The sequence below is a fragment of the Ixodes scapularis genome, unplaced genomic scaffold (genome assembly GCF_016920785.2).
Source record: "Ixodes scapularis isolate PalLabHiFi unplaced genomic scaffold, ASM1692078v2 PGA_scaffold2__306_contigs__length_199485367, whole genome shotgun sequence".
NCBI lineage: Eukaryota > Metazoa > Arthropoda > Arachnida > Ixodida > Ixodidae > Ixodes > Ixodes scapularis.
In genome coordinates this window covers 72,168,904-72,195,557 of record NW_024609857.1, presented here as the reverse complement: position 1 = coordinate 72,195,557, position 26,654 = coordinate 72,168,904, and the positions used below count along the sequence as shown (strand labels likewise).

The 26,654-nt window shown below is 46.0% G+C and overlaps 1 protein-coding gene and 3 pseudogenes across 1 annotated transcript; 3 read left to right on the top strand and 1 right to left on the bottom strand.

Annotated features, from left to right (window-relative positions):
- Positions 1–879, top strand: LOC121836760 (annotated as a pseudogene).
- Positions 880–8,894: 8,015 nt separating this feature from the next.
- LOC115318046 lies at positions 8,895–10,656 on the top strand (annotated as a pseudogene).
- A 2,130-nt stretch (positions 10,657–12,786) lies between these two features.
- Positions 12,787–20,663, top strand: LOC121836524 (myb/SANT-like DNA-binding domain-containing protein 1). Its single transcript, XM_042291442.1, has 5 exons — positions 12,787–12,794; positions 18,381–18,595; positions 18,746–18,830; positions 19,784–19,931; positions 20,274–20,663. Exons 1-5 carry the CDS (start codon positions 12,787–12,789, stop codon positions 20,640–20,642), a joined length of 825 nt encoding a protein of 274 aa, XP_042147376.1. The 3' UTR covers positions 20,643–20,663.
- A 26-nt stretch (positions 20,664–20,689) lies between these two features.
- Positions 20,690–26,428, bottom strand: LOC115325447 (annotated as a pseudogene).
- Positions 26,429–26,654: the final 226 nt, after the last annotated feature.

Here is a 26,654-nt window from a genome sequence, read left to right as displayed (position 1 = left end):
ATGAATGTGAAAAGGGCCCTGAACGTTGTGTTCCCTCAGGTTCGCAAAACCTAAGTATCTAGCAGTCTATCATTTTGAAATTCAATCATTATTTTTGTTACAAAATGCACATTTTTTTGTAGGTGACCTCGGTGATTGAAGTACCTCCAGATGTACGGAACACAGTTTGGCATCTTCGGCTTCGAGGACTGTCTCCCTACCATTGAATTTATGGAGCTTGTTTACAAGTGGTTTAGCCTTCACAACACCCACAACAGCATCTTTCACATCTTCAACGATGACCCCGTGAGGATGCTATTTTATGATTCTAATGACGAGAGGTGAATGCTGCACTTTTACTCATTTTACTTATGGTTCTTTTTTCTCAAGAATTGATATATCACATGTTTATTTCATTGCAGGCTGTCCTGGCTGGAAAACAACCTCCTGGATTACTTCTTGGTTTGGAAGGGGAATACCCCTGCAAAGGCCGCATTTTTTTCGGAGGAAACCTACGAGGCTCTGTGCATCACCACTGCTTTCACGGTCGCTTGCACAAGGCACTTGCTAGACGTGGAATTCCACTTCGTCCTGACATCACGATACTCCAGCGACGATATGGAGGCTTTGTTCTCCACTGTGCGGCAACTGAATGGTCAAAATGATCAGACAGATGCCCGTGCCGCCTTGTCTTCACTCCAGAGGATCCTTGTGACTGGGCTTCTGCATTCATCCTAAAGCGGAAACACGACCCAAGCAATTGAGACCTTGGGGACCAAAACAAACTTGTGTCAACAGCCTCCTCCACAGTATGAAGTACTTTTGGCCTCGCTGACATTTTGCGACCCTCCACTCATGCTCTGAAGATGCTCCCGGGTAACCATCTGCTTGCGGTTCTAATCGTTAGAGCTAAAAAAATTCCATGTTGTTTCTTTAAATTTTCTCAGGGTTACTGTATTGCAATGTTTTCTTTGTTTTGTCTGTTTCAGGAACACCTCAACCAGGACTGCAGACCAGCACACTAGGCCTTGTCGCCGGCTTCCTGGTCCGGGCAGTGCAGGACAACATTTCTTGTCTGGGCTGCCTTGACACCGTGAATGCGCCAGCGTCATCCTCTCCCACAACGGCACTGATCGTCAACATAGACCATGGTGGCCTGGCCTACCCGCACTTGTCCTTCGTGGGATTTGTCATAAACCTAGAGAGAGGTGCAAGTGCTTGAGATACCGCGCTGCTCAAAAGTGGGCGGCCAGTGCAGCCGCTTCTGGGGGCTGTGATCCCTGTGAAGGAACCCCCTGCTACAATGCGAGCATGACTCTTCAGAAGATCACAGAAGGGCCTTTGCTACCGTGATAGTAAGAAAATTCATGATGCCCTTCTTCGTCAACCATAAAGGAATGTATCAGAAAGGAAGTGGAAGACGAAGAACCTTAGGGCAAACCAGAATCAAGGAAGGTGCTCAAGGTGTAAGTGCCTGTGTGACAAAGTGAAAGTGACTTCAACAAAAGGGCGAAGTGCAAGAAATAAAATTCCTTTAAAAATATGACCTCGCATAGTTTTACGCCAATTTTAAAAATTCAAACCACGCTCGCGCATAAAAAGAACAGTTTTGGTTGTTGTTTTTTTAGGAAAAGGTTAAGGACCTTAGAATAAAATGTCATAAATTTTATTTTAAAAATCGAAGATGGTCGAGCGCAACGTCTGGGACATTTGACATGAAGTGACCCAATAAGGCTACCTACATGCAGGCCCAGTTGAAGAGAAGAAGAGACCTGAGACCTGTGAGACCTGAGAGCTTTCGTGCTCAACACAAAAGCTCTCAGGTCTCACAGGCTCACATCGTTTTAAACAAAGGGCAGAGTATGAACTTCTGAACAGCTAGTATCTTGTAAACGTATGTTAAACTGGGGTACCGGCGTCTCCTTTCAATGTACATTTTGTTTGATTCAGCATATAGGCTGAGGATAAGCGACGTTCGAATGGCACCTGTTGCAAGTCGTAAGCCAAGGGGATGGATGGAATCCCACATCATTAACGCAAACTGTTTCGCGGAACCATATGCTGGAGCTCAATAGTTCAGATCGAATTGAATAAGAGCACTGTAAAGCCGTAGGAAGCACGTTCTGTCCGATCCACATGTCTTATGTGCTAACAATTGAAGATTGAATGTTTTAAGACATTTTGCCTTCAGAGACTTTATGTGAAAAATAAAGTTCAACTTTTTATCAAAGTTAACACCCAGGAATTCGTGTTCTTTCCTGAGAGGGGTGCAGGTTGATTACAAGTCAAGGACGGGATTCAATGAGAGCTCTCGACGCAAAGAAAATGGTACGCAGACAACCTTCTCAGGTGGGAACATAAAACCGTTCTTGTCGGCCCACTTGCTGAAGAGTAGTAAGCTGGGCGAGTTGGTAAACGTTGAACATGGTTAAAATCGCGCACAAAGAGACGAGGACAAACGAGGAAGGAACACAGAACACAGACAGGCGTGCACTCACAACTCTAGTATATTAAGTGAAGAAGAGAAAGATGAAGCACTATTTTTTACAGAGGACAATGTCACCAGGGGGAACAGATCATCCGCAGTCAAATGATCGCAAGAAGGCAACTTCTTTTTCGCTCAAAGCTACCGACGGCTGGCTAACGCAGCGATCGGTCAGGCTCAAGATGGTGAACGCCTTGAGCACCTCGCGCGTTTGTTTTTCTTTAAAGCGGCCAATGACCGATATTTTTTCTAAAGATGGTGTGCACATACAGGTTTTACAGTGCACCGAAAGGTGACCTCCTACATTGGATGTTAAAGAAAGTTTATGCTCTCGTAGCCGGTCATTCAGACACCGTCCCGTCTCTTTGTGCGCGATTTTAACCATGTTCCACTTGCTGAGGTTATTTATGGCTACCTGAAGCTGGCGCTCACCCCCAGACATAATACAAGAGAATGCTGAAATTTGAATGTTGTCAACAAAGAGCGAGTATGAAACAAAAAAGGGCAACGTCCGAGCAAGAGAGTTAATTTTAACAGTAAACGAGCTGACACTTAAGATGCCACCCTGGGGGACTCCAGTTTCTTTAATGAGTTCGAGAAGGTGGTACCCAGCCGAACCTAGGAGGTCCTGTCTGACAAAAAGTATTTTATGCGTTTTGCAGCATGCTACCACGAGTCACATAGGCATACAGATCTTGGAGGAGGCTCCACGTCGTATCGTACGCCTTCTCCAGATCGCAGATGGAAACATAGTGCTGTCTAGTAACGAAGGCTTCCCATACAATTATTCCTAAATGCACAAGATGATCTAGGGTACATAGACTTTTCAGAAACCCACACAGGGGGATATCGAGATTTTCACCTTCCAGTAAGTATATCCGTCTTCTCGTTATCATACATTTAAAAGTTCTACCAAGGCACCTAGTTAAAGCGATAGTGCAGTGACTAGATGTCATTGTCGGGTCTTTGTGAGACTTCAGGAGGGTTATGTGAGCATATCTCCAAGCTTTGGGGAAGCATGCTTTTTCCCACAATGAATTGGAAAAAAAAAATAAGTGTTTCGAGGGATTCTGGAGACAGGATACACCGCATTTCATAATGGAGTGCATCAGGCCCAGAGGCAGATATCTTTTTTACATAGAGTACCATCTTAACCTCACAGTGTGTGAACGATTCATTAAAAGGTGCAGAACTGGCTTTCCACATCACTATCTTCAGCTGCCCAGCAAAACATTTAAACAATTTGAAGGTAGCTCTATACTTTGGGGAACTGGATGCATTACTCAAATCTCCCCAAAGCCTTCGCTGTGCCTTCTAATGACGGATAAAAGGGTTCAAAATAGGAATAGTAACTTATGTATTCCCCTTTGATTTTACATAGTCCATCCCAAACCCTTTTTGATGGTACAAAACTGCTCAAAGAGGTAATACACTTCACCCAGGTTTTTTTTAGCCTGCTTTCTAGCCCATCTGGCTTTAGCTCTTCGTTTTGTTTTAAATACCAATAGGTTACTTCAGGTAGGGTACCTCCTGAATTCGCCCCAACCCTTATTTTGTGTTTTGATTGTTGAAGCACACTCTTCATTTCACCAAGGTGTGCGCTTTCGTGGCAGAACTCCAGAGGTCTATGAAACCGATTGACGAGCAGCGTTTATAATTTGTTTGGTTACATACAATGTAGCTTGATCTGAAGCCATAGAGCTAATCAGAGAAGCATCTAGGGCGGAATTCTATTTGCAAAGGCACCAATCCGCATGGTCTAGTTTCCACCGGGGAACGTTTCACGTACCCAACAGAATTGCCTAGCAATTTGCCATACATTTGTTTTTTTGTTTCTTGTTTTCTAGTGTGGTTATACTACATAATGTTTCTACACTCTTCAAATGTGCGTAGAGATGCAATGAAATATTTAATTTTTAAGGAACGTCTGGGGACCTATGTTGGACAAATGTTTCGTTTCTCCTAAAAGAAACGGAAGTGACGACATTGCGTCTGATTGGTTGAGGCTCGAATGACGAAAGTTCCCTATGAAAATGTGGGCGGAGACGGCGAACTGCTCCAACCGGAAGTGACAACAATTTGACGTATCGTTTCCTCGGTGATTCGTCTGAAAAGGGAACGAGTCAGTCGTTGTTCTCTTCGCCTCTTCGCAATGGGAAACACGGCGTCTCGGAGGCAGAGCGACAGCTTTCCTCTTGTGGAACTTTTTTTTTTCTCCGGAAAGGCTTTACCGGCAGCACCGCGATGACTTTGAACTACCGGAGGAAGCTTTTCGGAGGCAGTACCGTCTCACCAAGAATGTGGTCCGTTGGTTCTGCGACGAACTGCGCGAGGAGCCAGAGTTGGAGGCTGCGACGTACGTGGACGGTGATGACTGTGGAACAGCAAGTGTTGTGTGCACTTCGCTTTTACGCCAAGGGGAGTTTTCAGGGCATGGTGGCGAGCGACGAGCACATAGCGAGGGATCAGGCTATAGTCAGCATCGTTGAGCGGGCTGTGTCCCTCGCTATTGTGCAGTGTCTGGGGATCCGGCGCGGCTGGATCGACTTTCCCCAGACAACCGGCGAGAGGGACGACGTCGAGAGGGGCTTCCAACGGCTCGGCAGGATACCCGGCGTCATCGGTTGCGTCGACGGGACGATGATCGCCATCGTCGGCCCGTCAGAGAACGACCCCACCGTCACGAAGGCGGCGTATTGGTGCCGCAAGCAATACTACGCTCTCAACGTGATGGTGGTAAGTACGATCACATTTATACTACGTCTCACCTTAGCATGAACTAACTGAGAAGACTGTGCAAGCGCGAACGGCTTGACTGGAGCACTCGCTGCACGAGCGCTCATGCAGCCGCCAGGGCTTTATCCAAAGCAGCTATATCTCGCGCTTTTAGCTATAGGTCAATGCCCGGTCTGAATGGGTTTGAAAAAGAGCGTAAGTCTAATGCGGTGTGGATATGCCATTTTATAAATTAGAGTTATGGGTTGTTAGTGCTCGTTCATCCTCCGCACAAGCTTTTGCTCGACGGACCAAGGGAGGGTTGTTTTCATGTCGTGCTAAGCTTTTAAGCAATAGTTCCTGTCCTGCATGATAAAGTGTAAACTCTCCTTTGAAGAAAAAAAACAAACTTGCCTAAACTATTGCGTGGATCAAAGGTAGTGGCTATCTATCATATAATTTTAATCTTTGTAACACAGACAGCGCTCTGTGTCCCTCATCCAGTCCGTCGTTTTTTTTTTTTTTTTTCATTCAGCGCTCTGTCTATATCCTTCATCCAGTCCGTCGTTTTTTGCGCCGTTTTAATATTTCAAGTGTGTAAACCACGTAATTTATGGTGGTGTGTTGGTCAGCATGTAAATAGTGTTTGACAGGGCCCCATGACCATGAGTGCAATCAACTGTGTGTCGATTCAGCTGAATTAATGTCTACATATGTCTCACAATTGCAGGTGTGTGACGCCGACTGCCGGGTCATGAGCATCGACCTACGGTATCCAGGGTCGGTGCACGACTCCTTCGCGTGGCGCTACTCGTGGCTCCGGAGCAACTTCGAGGAAGGCCGGCTGATGGACGACGGCAGGTTTCTGCTCGGTAAGAATACCCCATTTGTTGGTACTGTACATGATGGCTCTGCAACACTTATAAGCTACAATATCACACATACTGTTCCGAACATGAATAACTGGCATGCGCTCTAGCCATACCTGTGACACGTCTTTGGAAACACTCTGACGCAGCTGTCAAGTATAGGGGGAAAGGTTGCAAACATGCGCCTTTTTTTGCTTAGTTGTCAACAATTTTAAAGGGATACTACAACGAAATTTCGGTGCTTATTCTTTGGTCTATACGTGTTCAGAAGAGCAGTATCACATCGGACACACCAATATCTTGTTAAAAAGAAACAAAAAGGCATTTAGAAAAATTAGGCGATTAGGAAAGAGCACCTTCTAGATGTCGCTAAAGCCGTTTGTAATGCCCGTCTAGGAACCTTGACAGGTAGTGACGATAACTGTCTCGCCTAGAACTATACATGCTTTGAACCTGACGTCATCTTGACAGCTCAACGGCCAGCAGAACAGACAAGGGGAGGGAGGAACTCCACACTCAACGGGACTCTCTTTTGTGTGTCCCAAGATTATAGAAGATTAACCCGCCACTCAAAATTACACAAAAGCAGCTTTGGGGTTTGTTGCGGTGGCATGATCGCTGGCATGCTTCGACCGCTTTTGTTGCTTGAACAGCTAGGGCATCCTGACGATGTCTGCCTTGTCGCAGGTTTGCTCATCCCAAGAGAAACTACATCGCAATTGCACCGGATGTGACGTGCTCTCTGCTGGCTGTTCTCCAAGCGCTTGCGAGTGTGGCCTGTTTATAACGAAAAATATAGCCATAAGGCTCACAAGACAAATGTGCGATTGTCATTTACGGATATTGTGGATCATGTTCAGCCTATTTCTGAACACGACGGGTACATTTCAAATTCCGTTGAAGTATTCTTTTAAAGAAAACAGCATTAATATCATACATTTCCTTCTCTGAATGTGCAGGTGACAGCGGCTATGCCTTAGAGCCTTGGCTTATCACCCCTGTCCGTGGATTCCACTCGACCTCCACCGCATGCGGCCGGTTTAATAAGGCACATTCTTCGATGAGGTCCGTTGTGGAGCGCTGCATTGGGCTGTTGAAAAGCAGATTCCGGTGTCTGCAAAGGCACCGGGCTCTGTATTATCATCCCACAACAGCCATCGTCATTATAACGGCGTGTGCAGTGCTCCACAATATCTGCCTTTCATCGAAGGAGCCAGAACCGGAGCCAGACTCTGACCCTGACGAGCCAGGGTTGGAGTTTGGGCCGAGCTCGGACGGTTCTGAGCCGGCCTCCCGTCATCGGCGGATGACGAGAGGCCGGCTCCTGCCCACCCTCGGGTCAGCCTCTCGGACAGGGGGAGGGCTCTGAGGCAGCGCCTTGTTGCCCAGTTCCAAACCTGCCACAGCCGTGCCGCCCGGAGCCCCGCGCAAGCCACGGTGGCAGTCCCGCCCACCAGGGACACCACCAGCGCCAAGGAGTCCGTCGCCACAACGGAGGTCCCGCCCATCAGGGACACCGTCGGCGACAGGGAGCCCCTCATCGTCCTCGCCAGGGTGGCACTCCTGCACACCAGGGACGCCACCGGCGACAGCGAACCCTTCGTCGTCCTCACCTCGACTGACGCCCTCGCCACCAGAGACGCCCTCGCAACTCCAACGCCTTGCTCAGTTAGTCGCACAACCACCATGCTTCCTTTACGGACATGTAGTACTGCCTCCGAAAAGCTATTCGCTGCATCACGGTTATGTTGATAGAGCATTTTTTAAATCTGTAATCAGGGCGCATAAAATGTGTGGGAGAATAACAGGTTTTGTAGGGTTATGAAGCTAGCCCTTGCAGGAGACTGAGAACTCAATGAGGCTACTGGTGAGACCCATTTTCCTTTTTTACTACAATATATTGTTTGTATCGGGTTTGGACATCGATTCATTTTCTCTACACTTCCATTGCCCTGCTCCATTTTACAATCTCTTATGGCTACCACAGAGCCAGGTGTATTACTCGATAATCGCAGATTGGATTTGTGTCAACTTGAATGTATAAAGACAACAAGTAGTTTGTTTTTGAAAGTGCTTTCTTTCTTTTATATAACAATGCCTTAACGTGAAAAATAAACATCTTTGAAAACACAGGTTGCAATGCTTTCTTTAAAGTGAAATTTAACATGGACTAGTAAGCACCGTATAAATTCTGTGATTATCAAGGATATATCACAGACATTATTTCACACTTCACTTAATTCAGCACAGCGCCATTTCGTTTGTGTTTTGTCATACATGGAAGCATGACAGATTCCATAGCAGAGGCGTGCTGAGATCAACAATGATATAAGAAAACAAACAAAAAAGAACACAGGGACATAGACGAAGGGAAACAGGACAAGACGCTCTCTCAACTGAAGTTTATCGAAAAGTCAACTTCAGTTGAGAGTGCACCTTGTTCTGTTTCCCTTCATCTGCGTCCCTGTGTTTTTTTCAGCGCTTTTTTTTTTGTTTGCCATGAACCAACTGGCCCAAATCTCCACTTTATTGCGATATAAGAAAAATGGCAAACCCAGAGGCCAGTTTCAGGCGGAAGAAAACTACAAGTATAAAATTCCCATGGCACAAGCCACTTGACACCTTTGATGAAAAAGCACACACTACATATTGCTGTCCTACAAACATGAGGAATGGCTAGTTTTAGCATATATCTGTCATGCCTGTTGCCAAGAGCATATTACTAACTTGCTTCACTGGTTATAGTGACTCCAATAAACAAATACAGAAGGCACAGTTTTTTGTAAACAAAATATGAACTGAAAAGCATGGACGGAGTTTCTCGCAATGGCAACATTGTTGTAAAGATGTTAGGACAGCAGAACGTCAGGCTTCCTTTAAGCAGTGGCTCACTCATTGTATTATTCACTGTACGGCTAGCCCAGTGTGCGCAGGAACTTGTCCATTAACAAGCACCACATACCAGTGGCACAAAAGAACATATTTCTTGTTTCCACCTGGAGAACAAAACAAAAGCAAAAAAATAAATACTGACTTGGCACATAAAATAATCGTCCATTAAACTAAATTATTCGTGGCTGGACTCAGCGGGACTCGGCTCAGCGGTGCTGGGCTCGGCGGTGCTGGGCTCGGCGGTGAGGGGCTGGACTAGGCTGGGCTGGAGGGGTGGCTGGGCAGGGCTCGGCAGGTCTTGGCTTCGCTGGGCTCGGCTTCTCTCCGCAGTCAGCAGCAGAACGACCTCGACGAGCACGCGGGTCGTGTTTTGGAGTTCCAAGGCCACCACCTGTGTGGCGCGAGCTTGCTCCTGGTTCGCCTCCACAACATCCTCCATGCGGTGGCTGAGGGTCTCGGTGGAACGCAGGAGCTGGAGAGACGGGGCATTTAATTCGCAGTAACAACATATTTCTGGACACCCAGAGGGCGTGAAAACCTTGCATATGTCACAGTTCGGTTTGCATTATGCTTTTGTGGATCTCCATTGCCCTCTGCTGCAGTCCCACTTTCACAGTGGCATCTTTGTTAAACTCGTGTCTATTTAGTCATGTTACGGAGTTTTATGTTTGAGCCAATACCTGGCCTTGCAACTCCACGTCCCGCGCGTCCCTCGTCTCGTTCTGCTGCAACTGGAGAGTTTGGTTGGCGACAACCTGCATGGCAGCCTCGTTGTGCCTCTCCTGCCTCGACATTCGGGGGGTGGCACGAGGCGCCGTTGGCCGCACCCGGGACCTGGCAGGTGGCCTCACATCTGCCAGGAAACAAAGAATGCTTCTGTGATATCACACAATCCTAGTTGACCTCGTAAGAGATCTCACCCCGTGAGGTGGAGGGCACCGGCTCGGCTGCCTGCTGCCCGTGACCTGCCAGGGCACCTGCGGGTCTCCCCTAGAAGAGAATTTATAAGTTTTAGTCAGCTCACAGGACTCGCCTGCATTTTCTAGATACTAGGAGCGGGTTTGTTGAGGCTGCATTCAACTCAGGGGAAACAAAATTCGACTGCTTCAGAGGTGGTGCCATTCATGTCAAGGATTGACTCCCCAAATATGTCTAGTGGCAGCTCGAAAGGTTGCACTTCCCGTTTTTGTAAAAATGTACCTCTGTGATACAGAAATGGAATCTTAAGACAGCGTTCACGCAATACAACTGAGGGTTGCAACAACCACAAAAACAAGAAGAAAAAGGACTACAAAAAGCTACACTTGTTAAGCCTTAGAAACTCCAGTATTACTGCAATAAATATAATGTTTTTTTGTCGTAAGTACTTTTGTTTTAGATTTTGCCTTTACGTAGATGAATTAATCCGCCCTCCGATTCGCTGAATTATAAAAAGTGCCAGCACCTTTAATGCATATATTCACGTTCATATTTATCACATTTCACTGCGGTATACATCTTAGCTCACTGATAATAAAACCCTGCACGGATATTCTCCTCCCTATTGGAATTGAACAGCTACATCTGCAATAGTATGTTATGTTCAATTGTGCACTCACCTCGGCCTCGTCCGCAAAAGCCGGGACGGAAAACCCGGGAGCGCCCAGAACCGAGTCCTCGCCCACCAGCGTCAAAATACGTGCGTATGATGACGCCAGTGAGCGCACCCGGCCGCCTCCGCCCCCTGTTTGCCTGTGAGTAAAGGAAGTAATTCAATAGCTTGGTCCACACTATGAGTAGACTACGCAAATTACCTCGCCTGTTTCGCTAGCTCGGCTGCCCGCGCCCGCGCCTTTGACACCCGCACGGCCCAGTAGCATTTCCAACCTTCCGGCTCCTTCCTCGGAGGCCCGAGGAAGTTGAGCCGGGAGGTTAGCTCGGTCCAGAGACGAACTTTGTCGTCTCTGGACAGCGCCGGGCTCAGCTCAGTTGCACCGCGTACCGGAGAGGTGTTCTCGAACATAAATGTATCGAGTTCCTCCCTCTGGGCCGCGGTCACGCGTTGCCTGATCCCGTCCTCCATGTTGTTTGAACCATAGTCCCTGAAAATTTAAGAAACGCAGGGTGCTGCAAGTCTGGAACCTTTTATTATCGCTCCGCAGCCAATGAGATAGCCGCATTAGCCGATGAGAACGCCGAGGAACCAATCACGACGCAAGAAGAGTGAGCATGACAGGCCAAATCCTCCCGTTTCTTGAGCCGTCATCAGCGACAGTGATTTGAACTAGGCGCTCATCCGCGTCCCGCATATTGTTCTAACCTTTTATGCGAGTTTACTCCATCTAATATTTTCTGGAACCGCTACAAAATCATTTGCTCATTTCAAAAGAACACGTGTATTTTTTTAGTTTGACAAGTTTCTTTAAAATAGAGCAGATGTGAAGGTCGCCGCGGCGAGGGATTGGCTGCCATCGCTTCACTAAAAGCAGGAAATGCTCCTCCTGTTGCCACAGAAACGGTAGGGGGACAGCGTAGCTACTTCCGCTCTGCGGGGTTTGGCTCTTGACGCCTCGCAAGTGAGTGACAGACGCCAATCTTGCCATGTCGTCACGGCGTCAAAGAGGGCGGTTTCGCGGTGCGCGCCGTTGCTTGGTTACGCGCCTCCCGCCGCTACGTCACTTCTGTATCTAGTTTCTCAAAAGTCCAACATAGGTCCCCTGGTCGTCGTTTACTTTGATATCAGCAACAAATTTATGCATACACTGCGCGACAAAGTTAGCACCAACATGACATTGGCGGTTTTTCGCGTTTTGCACGAAATAGCTGCGGGAAGCGTCAAGCCATGGTTTAAATTAAAACCCAAGTTGAGTACTTTCCACCACACCAATAGGTTTGATTAACTCAGTTTTGTACTGAATGAATAGCGGAAAGAACCAGTTATTTCTTCTTCGTACTAACAGTGTCCCATTGTGTATATCGCGGATGATACGAAGCCCAGGCGAGCGCCTAGCTTCGAAGACCTCCAGCGTTATTTAATAGAAAAAGGTGAAAGCGGCATCGCGGTTTCAGCCGCTGTTTAGATTTTGTCGTTACTCCCAGCTGGACAAACCTTCAGTGACCTAAAGCGAATTTCGGCGCTAATTGTAGGGTCAAGCTTGCGGTATTTCCTGACAAAAGGCGAAACCGAGCACGGCAAATAATACCGGTTAGCAAGCTGAGCGGTCATTGCCACAGCGTTGAATGATATAGTCGCGGAATGGAAAATGATACGTGGTTTTCAATTTATTTAATCGAAAACTACTACTTGTCAAAACGCGCATTTCCCCTTTTGGCTCAGCGATCGTTTTCTGTCCTAGTGGGGATTAACTTAACAGCTGCTGAAATGCCGCTCGTGCACACAAAAGCCTCGATGTGCAGGTGGCAATAAAGAACGTTCTAACAGCAACTCTTCTTGCACCGAGTATTTCTAAGACACGAGTGATTTCGCACTTCGTGACGTCACGTCCACAAACAATATGGCTGAGCTGTTGTCGAGACTAGTCGAGACCATCATATGATACCATCGAGACGAAGCGCAGCCGGACCGCTGCCCCCTTTCAGTTGATTATGGGCCTTATTTAACAGGTAAAAACGATTTTATTTGTCTAGACTGTAAATTAACAAGCACAAACCAGTGAGAAGAGAAGAAGGGGACAGGACAGGGCGCGATTAATTACAACTGACAATTTAATACAACATGTAGAGAAAGACAACGCGGAAGTGAAAAAGAAGAAGATAAAGATAGAAATAAACTCTGAGCTGCCACTAAGACAACATATTTAGCTTTAGAAATCGAAATAGATATTTTTAAGACACTATTGTAAGACAATGAAGTTGTAATGATAGGGATGCTGAGAGCAACAATGTCGGTACCCCGAAGAGAAGAAGACGCACACTACAGTTCATGACGGGCGTCATGAGCAGTTGATTCACCGGTAGGCTCTGAACCCTATCTCAAATACTCTACTCAAGATACTGTATCTTAAATACTTTTTGGAGTATCTTGGTATCTTGCAAATATCATTGATGGAGAGTATTTAATACTCAATTTTAATTACAATTCCGAGTATCTTGTACACATTATCTTAAATACATTTTTGACATTCCGCCATTTTTCGAGTTTTTCGGTATGAAGTTGATGGGCGTGGCACGAGCAAACCTGAACATTCTTTCGAGCAACCGAATCCTATTGCTAGCTCCGATTAGCTACGGTGACTTTAAAGGGCAACTCCGCTTCATTTTTGATGTTTAGAAAACTATGTAGCCATATTCAGTATCATATAGGAAGACCCCATGTCAAATATTACGATCTAATTCCGTCTATATATTTAATGAACTGGCCAGCAAACCTTCAAGTGAGTCAAGTCGCCGAAATCTGCCAACTCTAGCGTGCGACGTGAGGCGCAATCGTCAGCGCAGTCAACGCGACGGAGTTGGAGTGGTCAACGTTGAGCCACTACGTCAAAGGCATGACTACGCCATTCTCACGTTTTCTTTGTTTTTACTTGTCAGAGCGAAATTGAACGATGACGTCATGAGTTTCTCCTCCGGTGTTGGCTGAACGGCGTCAACGTGATAACCGTAACGCGGATGCGCTAGTTTGCGCTGCCGTGCGCGCTTATCGGTCTGTTTCTCCGCTCCCCTTCTCCTCTTTCGTCTTTTCCCCTTCACCCTCTCCCCCGGGCCATCATCGTCCACGCCACGCGAAGCGACCTGCCCGCGTTGCGTGTCCTGTAAAGCGCGATCCAAACCAACGCTTCTTTTTGCGCCTGTAGGTTGTGCGGCTGCGGATGTGACGCATTTCGTGGCGTTTTTGCTGTTTCCGGGCGCGCTTTCTGAGTCAGAACCGTGCGCTTTGGTTTGGACGGGCGAAACTTCGGGCGAGCGCGCACGCGCGCACGCAGGCACGAGCGCACAAGCAAGGTGCAACTGCGACAGACTGGCCGGCCAGACGGCGAGAGAAAGAGAGAGAGAGAGATCGCGTTGTCATGTTGGAAGAGAATAAAAGGGGGGGAGGAGAGGGCAGCCAGACGGCGAGAAACGCGGAGCCGGAACTAGCTTGCCCTCCACCGATTGGCCGGGACACAGGAGCGCCCTACTACGTCACCGCGCGTTTTTGTGCGCGTTGAGAAAGAAGTTGAAATCAACCAACTTTCTTGTGCGCGCCCGGAAGGAGCGAAGAAGCGGCGCGACGTCACGAAAATACGTCACATCCGCAGCCGCACGACCTACAGGCGCAAAAAGAAGCGTTGGTTTGGATCGCGCTTAAGGCCCCGGTATACTGAAAGGTAGCGCAAACCATTGTCTGAAAGGGGCAAGGAGGTTATAATGGGCAGGAGGTGGCGTCCCTATCCCCAATGCATGGAGCGAAATGTAACGGAAGTAGGCGTGGCCACGAGCCGCAACGAGCATTTCTTGACCAATGGGAAGCCTAGTGAGTGGACGCCGCCATTAATTTCGGTGCAAACAACCGCGTGGCCATGACATTTCCGTGGCAACGCGATTGTGTGCACCGAAAGTAAGGGCGGCACCCACTGTTATTTGAAACAGCGCTTAACGGGAGAGATGAGATTATTATAAACGAACGCCTGGTTGCCCAGCAGAAAGTAAGTGACTAGAATCGAGACGCTCTAGACGACGCACCGTGAAGGCCTTGGCGGTGCGCAACGCATTTTTTAATAAACAGCAGCAGCAGATCGCACGGGCGCGCATGCAAGCCAGGAGCGCACAGAACAACGGGCTCGCGCTTCCAGTTCTGAATTCGCTCGCACATAATGTGGAACTAAGTACTCGCGCTGCAAAGCATTTGCATCGAGGACGCCCACGGCGGACGCCGACCGCATCGAAGGCTAGCCTCGTGAAGCACACGCCGGAGCAGATTAGAAAGCAGACTAACCGCCGGTGCGCTACCCCACGGCCTCGGAACGGGTGCGCAAGGCAGTCTGGGACGCCTCTTCCGGCTTCACTCAGGCTGACGTCATGCCGGGTCCTGTCTGTTTAAACGTCCTTGGAAAGGGGGGAGAGAAATTTCTCGTCCTCGATGCCCTTTCCCTCTCAAAAGTTCTCTTTCCCCTCACTTCAATTGGATCTGGCGCGACACGTGACCGTTGATCAAAAAAACAGTTAGGGCGCAGGCGAGCTCGTGTAAGTTTACCATTTTTAGACCACCTGAGACTGGGTGGAAGAAACAACACGACGACGCCTCAGTTGAGACGTCATCGTGTTTCTTCCACCCAGTCTCAGGTGGTCTAAAAAATGGTAAACGTGACCGTTGTCTTCCCATAATTCCGCGCGATTCCGTCGTCTGCTCGAAACCAACGCCATCACTGGGCGAAGCGTAGCGGTGGCTCTGTTGTTCGCGGCCGGGCCTTAGGTGTTTTTTTTTTTTTTTTTTTTTTTTTTTTATTTTGCCACAACCTCGGCCGCAACGCGATGCCATCATGCTGCGCTGTAGATTGCATAAACAGCATTGCCAAAGGAAAGAAGCTTTTTTGCCGTCCCGACGGGAAAGGAAAATCTTCAACGGCGAAAACAATGGCTCCACCGGATCGGTCGGAAAAGTTTCGAGTGCCTCCGAGGGAGAATTTGCGAGGTAAATCATTGTCCAACTCTGAATTGTATTACCTATCTCTTTCAGTCTCGCCGATGAAGATCGCCTAGTATGCTCATGAGACGAGACAAACACGGAACTATATTACTGACACAAAGGACTTTGAGACGTCTTTTATCGCGTATATGATATCGAAAACCGACTCGCTCGCTCTTAGCTCGCTTGCATTGAGTCGGCCGAGTTGAGAACGATGCGTGAGAGACTCGGGCGCCACTAAAGTAAAGAGGGTTGTAGTGTTACCGCGTGCATCTTGCGTTAGTGAAAGGAGAGTCACCAACGATCGCGCACCTCGCGTCTTTGCTTGTGCAACATATTTCCGCGATCGGTGCTTCACAAATGGCAACTAAAAATATGCGATGCTGCATTTAGTTTACAGGATCACTTCACGAACGATCAGTTTGTGCCAGTGATCTTGGCAAAGACTGGCCTCAAGAAACTCAAGCTATACGCAGATTCTTCCATTTTTTTCACACCGACCTCTTCCGAATGTGCAATATTTTGCCTTGTAGCAATAAATATTTTCCTGTCTTCATCTTTGTATGTGATTTGTTTTTTTGTGATTAATAAAACATCAATTAATGACAATAAAAAATTGCTCTTGTATTTAGAAGGCTTTGCTGAAGGATCTCTCTGTCCTCGTTCTGTAACTCACGCAGTAAGGTACGCCCGCGACTGTGCGTCAAAGCTTATACGCTTTGAGAGTGAACTCAAGGGCGTACCTTGCGTGTGCGAACGTCAAAACACTCATATATGTGATAAATGAGAAACGTGCTGGCAAGGCAACCGCGAGCCCGCGCTATTTTTCATTTTGACGGAGGGGTACAAGTGAGTGTATTTGATGGGTAGTTATATGCCCGAGGCGCGCAAATAGGCAGACGTCACATATTCCTCCGCGCACATGTTCACAGTTCCAGGTAGTATTCGAAGCTTATAAAATGGGTATGAAGTAAACCAAGCTGCTGGTTTGACAAAACGATCGGTGATGCTAAACATTACCGAAAAGTCCTGTTTTACACGCCCGTAGCGGTGTCATTAATACCCCTGTCAGACGGGCTAGATTAGTGTCACTACAAGCGAGTGCACTTCGCCCTTAGTGTCATTTCTGTAGTGTGCCACACGGCTCCTTCCCGAGGAACACACTCGGCTTGGAGTGAGTTTGACGAACTCACTTCGCTCGATCGAGTACGTGACATCGATAGGAGTGTTTCAACAGTAAAACATAACAACACAGAAACAAAAACGTGGAGTAAATTTTATTTTACAAAGAATAAGAAATTCCTGGAAAAGAGGACATGTAGAAGAGTGGCATTGCAAAACAAATAGGGGGGTGGACGTTGAGTTTGCGCTGATCAGAAGCAAGATTAGCGCCGCTGTGAATTGATAAAAGACGACGACAAAGTCAGTCATTCCAAGGCTATCTTCGTTAGCAGAAAAGGAGAGCCTACTTTTGTTTCAGCATGCAGCTCTTCGAGACAACACGATGATCATGATCTAATTAGGCAGCGTCAGGACCTCCTCGTAGACTTCCGTGGGACGAAGCGGAACGCCAAAGTTGGATATGCTTCATTCTTTATCTTGGCTTGCGGTGATCGATCAGCATCATCCAAATGGCGTAAAAATTGTTCATTAATGAAACGTTGTTTTAGAGCGCAGCTCTTTGGCGCCCGTTTCCGGGGTGAGCGGCGTCGGCGAAACCGCGCGTTGCATTATGGGACGTTTCCTATAATGACATCACACGTGATGTCACGTGTGACGTAGCGAGGGTAAAATTTTCGCGCTTCATGTGACGGGAGAGCTTTTCGCTAAATTTAGCGGGAAACCTTTTGCTAAATTTAGCGGGACGTTTCCCATAGTGGCGTCACACGTGACGTCACGCGTAAAATTGACCTGTGACGTCGCATGGGACATTGTGTATCGTCACGAGTCACGTCACGAGGACAAAATATGCCCGCTATATTTGGCGGGAAAATATTTCGCTGTTTGGAGGGAAATTTTTTTGCTAAATTTAGCGGGAAAATTTACCCTCGTGACGTGACACGTGACGTCACACGTGTAATTTCACGTCACGTGGATAACGTCAATTTAACGGGAAAATTTCGCGTCACGTCACACGCCGATTGAGCGGGAAAATTTCTCGGCTAAATTTAGAGGAACTTTTTTCCGCTAAATTTAGCGGGCAAATTTTCCCTAAATTTAGCGGCAAATTTTGCGAAAAGTTTCTTCTAAATGGGAGGGGAGGAGAAGAGGAGCATGGGAACGTACGGAGAGGGAGGAGTTGCATACCCTCCCCTCCGTACCCTCCTCTCCTCCTTCTCAAGAGCTGCGTTCCAATTCTGCATTACAGAGAATTGCAAACGTCTTCAATTTTTTTTAACGTGTGTTTATTAAGGGGTATCGGTGGTCGAGTGGGCTAGCGCACACCAGCTCGGAGCACGTGGAGCGAAAGCTCGCGCTGCAGAACCTAGGGATCCTGCGTTCAATCCCCAGCCCTGCCCGAAGAACACACTTTCGATGAAGTGAGATCGGGGAGCACACTACGCTCGCTCCGTCAGACCGAGTGCGTAATCTCGATGGCACTGTTCAATGAGGAAAAATAATAGAAGAAACTAATTAACGCTACGTAGAATTAGTAATATTTCGATAGGAGTAATATTAGATGCGCACTTGTTTTCTGTTGGCAAGAAAGTAGTGCATTGTAGAAAAACAAGCGGCTAATCTAGTTTCCAGCCTTGGCCCCTTCGCGACAACCAGCAACGTCCATTTCTTTTTTTTTTTTTTTTTTTTTTTTGAAGAAGCGATCGCATTTTTGAAGAAGCGATCTGCGAGCTCGTGACTGCGACTGCGACGTGTGCTGCGACACGAAGCCTGAAAAAAAGAACGTACAACGAGCACCATGGACGGAGCAGGAGACTTTTGCATTGATTAGGGTGTGGGAGGACCACCTGGGAGATCTGCGTCGCACGAAGCGGAATGCTAAGGTGTTCGTCGCCATTGCTGAACAATTGTGTGCGATAGGCTTCAAAAGGAGCAAAAAATAAGTAAAAAAAAAAAGATCGAGAACCTCGGCAACAAGTACAGGTTGGTGTTGCTTGTTCTATGAAAGTTACCTCTTTTTTCAATCTCACGTAATAGTAATATGATGCCCGTTTCGTCGTGTCAAAATTCAGATCATTACAGAGCAACACGATTTCGTGGGAAACGACGCATGGCTTGCACACGATATTACCTTCTATTGCTACTGTCAATGCTTCGTGACCCGAGAGTGTACTTTGATAGCTATTTTTCGTTTAGCTGCCATGTCACTCCATTGTCTGTTCTGCAGTTGGAATGCTAGGAAAGATAGCAAGTTTAAACAGATACTTCGTGAGTCCCGTTTGCTTAATTTGCTTTTTACAGCGAAGCTGTTTTGTGGCTGGGGTTCCGTGGAGTTTTCGTGTGCGTGACCGAACACTGTACGTTCGCACCGCCACACGCGCACGCCCTTCCCCGTTTGAAAGATTCGAAGCAAATAACCAGCATAAGGCTTTGACGGATGCCCGTGCAAGATGCCATTTGGTTTAGACGTTTGCTTTATACCAGTTACTCCTGCAGACGCCGGCACGTGCGGCGCGTGGCACACCATTCCCTGCTTTCTCCTTGATGCTTGGGTAATCACCAATAACTCTATTCAGTAGATTAATTATCAATACGTACTGTTTTCAAGATCAGTATACTCTCAGGTAGATAATAAGTTTCTCAAAGATTTGCCGCTGTGCGACCCGCGTCGGCCAAGTCTACGCTTGCACCGCCCTCTTCACAGCAACAAACAATAATGTTATCTTTATTTAACCCTGGAGGGCTGCGGCACCACAAAAAAAGGCGATTGGCCGATACCTGAGGCCTATGGTGCCGCACTACTACAACTTTTATGTACTGAGATTTAAATCTACCTGCTCGTTACAACAAAAATGCAAACATGCATGAATAATTTCAGTCATAGAAATCTCGATGTTTTTTAAAACTATATGCTAATTTCAAATGCAAACTGCTCGAGATGATTCACCATCTTTAGTTCTGCATGTTTTCTTTTAGTATGATTGTCATTTGCATTTTTATTATTTATAGTTGAGCAAGTTTTATGCGTGTATTGCTATTTTTACTTTTGCCACATTACAGGTTGCTTACGGGCACAGAAATACAGACATAATGATGAGTTATTGTCCACTTTGCTTGTAGGCGTTTTAGCCGGAAGAAGACAACAGGTGCAGGGGGGATAAGGTGGAGATTCTACTGGAACCTGCAACGTTTCCTGGGCTCCTTACCTGCAAACGATGCCAGTCCCATGGAGGAGTCCGTATGTAGCGGAGGTGACACCGTTGAGCATGTGAGTGCATTCCTGCAGCAACCACTTTTCTAGGAGCACACAAACCCACTGAAATATCAACTTATTGTGAATATAAGGGTAGATTGCTTGGCTAGTTGGTTGTTCAACGACATGATTAAAAAACGCCACGAAAGGACAGGATAAAAGTAGGAGCATACAGGACACGCACTTCATCTGGACGAGTTTTTCCCAGTGGGGAGGGGCATCATGTAAATCTTGCACTACGCCGCATGTAGCACAACATTCAACTATACTTTTCAAAACTGGAAAACAGGTTCCTGTTAAGCGTTAATATTGATGGACATAATTTTGCTGCTTTGATGCACATATGTACTCTTCTAGGTTTTTCAAGAAATGGTCAGCGGGAACTCAAGCGAGGACGGAGAGCGGTCCCCTCAAGATGGTCTCACCAGTGAGCCTGCATCACCTGGATCGCAAGCCCCAGCTGAAGAGTTTCCAAACTCATCACCCTCTACACCCACCCCAAGACAGAAAGCAGCGGAGAGGCCAGCAAAGCCAAAGAAGCATCAGGCTTTACACGCAACCTTCTTGGCGCAGCTGCTCGAAGAACAGCGGCAGCTGCGTTATTCGCAGGAAAAATCTCGCGAAAAAGAACTGGCTATACGCGAACGGCAGCTAAAGCTGCTAGAGCGTGCAGCAGAGAGGGAAGATCGTTTGATCGACGTCCTCACTCAACTTCAGACGAAATAAAGCAAAAGCCTCACAGCTTCACACCACTGTGGCATTTATTTGTTCGATTGCATATATGTCAATGGTCTGTGTTGTCAATTGGCCTCTCTACTTGTGCCTAGTGTAGGCCGAGCCGCTTCCAGATCCGTTGTTAACTTTCTGCTGTAGCTGCTCCCGATGTACGCTGATCCCGCTTCCAGAAGTAGTCTGCCAGTGCGTCTCTGACTTCTTCGCCTCTCCGATTACAGACGTCAGTGTTGCGAGCCGGCTGTGCATAGAAAGAGTCAAGCTCACATGCTCCCATGCTGCTGTTCAACTTTGTCTCTGAATTCCTCGCAGATGTCATGAAGTACACATGAGTCCCTAATTGCTCGCATTGCGCTTTGCAGGTGGCATTCCATTCTCTTCATAATAACTCGGAAACGAGTTTTCACTCCGCCAAAGGCATTTTCGGCTATTCTTCTCGTCTTTGAGAGGTTGTAGTTGAAGGAAGCTTCCCGTGTCTCGCTTTAGCCATTTGCGTACGACTTTAGCAGGCGTGTAGTCAAAGGGAATGCTTGGTCGCACAAGATAACTGGCTCTAGAACAGTGCCTTCAATCACTAGCACAGGAGACCGGAAGTGATCACCGTCAACAAGTGTGCACAGTCTTGAACGTCCGTACACGTTGGCGTCATGGCACCTGCTGGGGCTTCCCAAGTTTATGTACCGGAAACGATACCGGTGGTCAACCAACGCCAAAAGGATGATACTATACCTGTGTTAAGAAAGAAAAGAAAAAAAAATACCAATAAGCATAAAGATGGCATGTTTCAGAAGTAACGAATAGAGTTTAAAATTATTAATTCCTGTAGGAACAAGAAGCACAGTTTAATTATTTTTTACATCAACTTCAAAATAATTACAATGACTCAGGAGCACTACACCTATACTTATTTTTTTTTATTCAATTGGATGATGTCAGTAAGCACTTTATATCAAGGGCCTCTCATTTTTCTTCCAAATTCGTAAACATATCGCAAATTGCAGTCTGTAGACCAATATTATTCCTAGCAAACAAGTAATGCGGGAAAAGCATAAAGAAACACCTACCACCCCTTGTAGTTGTGGTAATCCGTTGCATGCCCTTTGGGTGGCGACACTGGAAAGTGGCAGCCGTCCAGGTCGCCGACAGCGTGCGGGAGTCCAAAAACAGCGAAGAACTCGCGCATGTGTGCCGTCATCTCGTCCGAACGCACCATCCGGAGCCAGACGTTTTCCAGATTCTGAATCACGGCATCGTAGAAGTCTTTGTACAGCATGTTTACGGTTGAGCGACCGATTCCGAACAAGTGCGCGATTGTCCTGTCTTCGGCGCTCGAGCACAAACGGTACAATCCTACTGCCACTCGCTTCTCAAAAGAGATTGGCTCCCTCATATTGGTTCTCTCTCGCTCCAGAAAGCACCTGCATGACTCCATTAGAATTCTGAAGGTGGCAGGAGAGACGTTAAAGGCTTGCTTGAAATGGAACTCGCCCAAAAGGGGCAAGGTGTATTCGAACCACCGTACGTTTATCTGGAAAGTCCACCGTTCTCGACTGATCACGGGTAGGTTGTCGGTCATGAGAGCGGCTATGGTGAAGGCATTGGCCTGCAGCTGCTGATCGATGTCACTTGAAATTCTTGCCTGTGCGTCGGCATCCAGGTACAGCTTTCTTTCTTTCTTTCTTTCTTTATTGTTTCTTTTCCCGATCGGGTCGGGAGGTGGGCAGAGACTAAAGGCGTGATGCCTGACGAGGTCTCTGCCCCCCTTACAGCTCTAGCACAGTATTGGTAAATAATGCAAAACGTTCACGCTAAAAATGACCGTCAAGACAACACGATGTAAACACAGGCATATTAAAGCAAGTGAAACATGCAATCACACAATAGTTTTGTCAGAAAAGGTTAAAAGTCTGAGCGAAATACATAAATACCAAACATAAAATGTCAAATATGAATATGATTTATGAAATTGCATAGGTTTCCTAACACAGTGTCACTGCCCACCAAGATTTCTTCTAGCTTTTTTTTTAAATTGTAGTAGATTGTATTTAAAATCAACTAATCCCTCTGTACTATTTAATATTTTGCCGACTTGAAAACGTTTTGTTTGTCTCCCGTAATTGGTGCGTATTTTAGGAGGTCGTCTATGGGTGTGTCGAAGTGTGTAATGTTTACTGTCATCTGGCGAAATCATATAAAGGTTTTCGTTGCGTATCTTTTGTAATAGCTTATAATAATAGATTTGATTGACTTTGAGTACGCCATGTTTATTGAAGAGTGGACCGGTGGGGAGATCTTGGGCGTTACCTTTATGGCTTTCAAAAAGTCGTAAGACTTTTTTCTGTATGACGGCCAGTCTATTATAATTTGTGGTCGATGTCGTTCCCCAAACTAAAATACAGTAATAAAGTTTTGAGAAAAATAGCGAGTAATACAAATTTTTTTATTTAGCCAAAGGGGTATAAGAGTTTGCATCTTGTATATACATCCAACGGCTCTGGATAACTCGGTGCTTAGCATATTTATGTGGGTATTTCAATTTAATTCGCGATTGAACCACACGCCGAGGAATTTTTGTTCGATAAACTCCTCTATAATCTCATTTTTAAAACATATAGTCACCTTAGTGTTGTCGGGTTTATTTAGGGGACAAAAAAATTATATATTTTCCTTTCTTTGCATTTAGTTGTAATTTATTGTTTTGAAGCCATAATGAGAGATGCTTCAAATAGCTGTTTGCCATTGATTCTAGGGATGCTTTAGAAGCTGAAGTAAAAAATGCATTAGTATCGTCCGCATGGATGACAAGCTCTGGGGAGTTTGGAACATTTGTGATATCGTTAACGTAAAAAAGAAATAATAAAGGTCCTAGTATAGACCCCTGTGGAACCCCGTGCTTTATTTTGAGTATAGTTGAAGAGATGTTATTGGTGTGTACGAATTGTGAACGATTCTCAAGGTAGTTTTTTTTATTAAGGTCAGGGCAACCCCACGTATGCCATATTGTTGAAGTTTGATTAGTATGTCGTGTTGAATAGTGTCGAATGCTTTTTTGAAATCTAGAAAGAGGCCTAAGTTGTACAGTTTATTTTCAATGTTATTTATAATTCTATCTTTTACCTCAACTAGTGCTTCTTCTGATGATTTTGATTTTTGAAAGCCGTACTGACATTTATTTATAACATCGTGTTTAGACAAAAAGCCCTCTAGCCTAATTTTTATAACCCCCTCGAAAACTTTTGAGAAAATAGGCAAAACCGAGATTGGTCTGTAGTTCTGTAGAAGATGCTCTCCTCCTTCGTAGATCGGGGTAACTCTCGCAGCTTTTAGTTCGTCTGGAAATATGCCAGTTTTTAAAATGCGATTTATTATATGTGACAAGAGTTTACTTATTTGTTGAGAGACATATTTGATAGGCTTTGATTTGAAATCGTCTACCCAACAGCAGCGTTATTTTTTATTTTATGTATAAGCTTTTCCACTTCGTATAATGTTGTTGGTGATAGCATTATCGTATTCGATAGGCTAGTTGTGGTCTCTGTGGCACAGCGTTGCGAAGAAGTTTCATGGGACTCGTAATTTCGAAAACTGGCGTCTGGTGAACCAACGTTGACGAAGTGCATATTCATCAGATTCGTCATTTCCTGGCCACTTACTTTTTTTTTCCATCGACATCAATATTTTGTATTCCTTGTACGCGTCCCTTCCTATCAGTGATTGTGTTTACAGTTTCCCATATCTTTCGAGGGTCATTGTACACACTTGAAAATATGCTCTGATAATGTTCTGACTTTGCATTCTGCAGATCGGTGTTCAATTTATTCCTTGTTTTTTTTATATTCGGTGAGAAGGCTTTGGTTTCTACAGTTAACAAAATTGTGGTACATTTTATCCTTTTTTTTAATTCGTCTATATAAGTCATTGGTGATCCACGGCTTTCGGACTTTGTTTTTACGTCTATTTACTTGTATATGCGGAAATGCAGTATCGTAACAAATCTTAAATTTTCGAGAAAGGTTTGCGTAAGCAAGGTTTGGGTGGTGTTCTAAAAGGACGCTTTCCCAGCATGTTTGATCGATCAAAGCGCGAAAATTCTCCAGTGATTCGTCGTTTATTCGTCGGTAGGAGTAGATTTCACGATCAGCTGTATTTTTGCCCCGTGAGAAAAATGTTAGAGAGAAAACTGGCATGTGGTCGCTGATATCATTTGTAAATACACCAGACGTAACTTCCCTAGCGTTGAGGTTAGTTATACATATGTCAATAGAACTTGATGTTTCCAAGGTCACTCGGGTGGGCAGTGTCACGGTGTTTGAGCAACCATAAGTGAATAACAAATTATTGAACTCGATTGCATAGCTATCACATTTGAGTAGTTCAATGTTTGTATCGCCCATAATAAAAAATGGTTTGGGGAACGAACAAAGAAAATTTAGCAAACCTTCTAAAAAGCAGAGAAAAACTTCTTTGCTACTTGCAGGGGGTCTATAAATAACCACAATGGCAACAGTTTCAAATTCTATGACAAGGCACTCGACGTCAGCTGTAATCATGGAATAATCCTCAACAACATACCATGACATATCCTTTTTCAAATAGATGGCAACGCCCCCTCCTCTTTTACTTTGTCGACCCAAACTGGCACATTTATAATCACTAAAGTAAGGTGTCTCAGCATGATCTGGAACCCAAGTTTCCGAAAAGTAATGCGTCAAAGCGAACATTCAAAGAATCAAGAAATATTTTCAAGTCGTCTCGTTTGTTGCTGATACTCCTTGTATTGAAGTGAATTGCAGAAAAGCTATTTTCTAAACCACTAAAAGAAAAATTAAACGATGTTTCGTCAAAATATCTGCATTCTATCGTATGTGTTTCAGCCATTGAAAATACAAGATTGTGCTTGAAGTTATTGGCATCGGTAGATCGAGACTACCTTATCATTTTGGCTACGTCCTCCAAGTCAGTGATTCTGATAGCCGTTGATTTATCGTTTTTTCGCGCGTATCCCAGATTCCGATGTCCAGACAAATTTCCATCCTACCTCGCGCTTTCGAGCGATCGCCGCTCCCAGATTTCGTTTGTTTTGTCGTGTCAAGTGTTCATTTACGTACACAGGAGACGCCGCTCCAGCAATACCAAGATCGGTGGTCGTTATGAGTTTCTTTTTGCATTTTTCCTTCAGCAAGTTTCTTTTGGTGCGTTGTACAAACCGTACGATACTGTTTTTTTCCGCCGGTTTTTGTGTTGGCACGTTGTGACAAATGTCGATGTCCGCGTCGGTAATAAGCTCGCCTACGAATTCCCCGATTAGTTTTACCATGGCGGTGGGATCAGCCTGTCCCGGCGCTCCTTTGATTTCGAGGTTGTTTACCCTTTGATACTGTTCCATTTCTTCTAGCCTTTTGGTTAGGTTACGGTTCTCAGATTTTAATTCTTGGTTGTGTCTCGTCAGGTTCTGTATTTCTCTCCGCAATTCTTTAATGTCGTCTGCGACATTTTTCAGGTCGTCACAGCTTTGGCTGCAGTAGTTCACACTATCTTTTAGTCCCCTAAGCTCGCTTCTTATTTCACGACGCAAGTCGTCGAGAGCTTTGGTAAAATATTTAGACATCACAGCATACACAGTCCCAAAACAGTTCAAACAACCAACACACGGTAAAGTTTGCTGTGTTCGGCAGCAGTGGTCTCAAAGAAAAAATCGTGCGAAATTTTTGTGACTGACTTTCATCAATTCTCACCTGCAAATGAAGGCGGTGGTAGTTAGATGTGCGCTCGTGGTGCACTGCTGCCGAACTGACGCAAATTCGTCCCGCCGTTCCTGTCGTTGACGTTGAAGGCGCTGTGGTCCCTGATCTTGATTGGGACGTGTGGCGGTCAGTGATGCGCCGAGGAAGTGCGCAATGACTTGTGCTTCTTTCGCAGTACTCGTTGTTGTTTGTTCGGAAATTCTGCAAATGAAGGCGGTGGTAGTTAGATGTGCGCTCGTGGTGCACTGCTGCCTCTCATCTG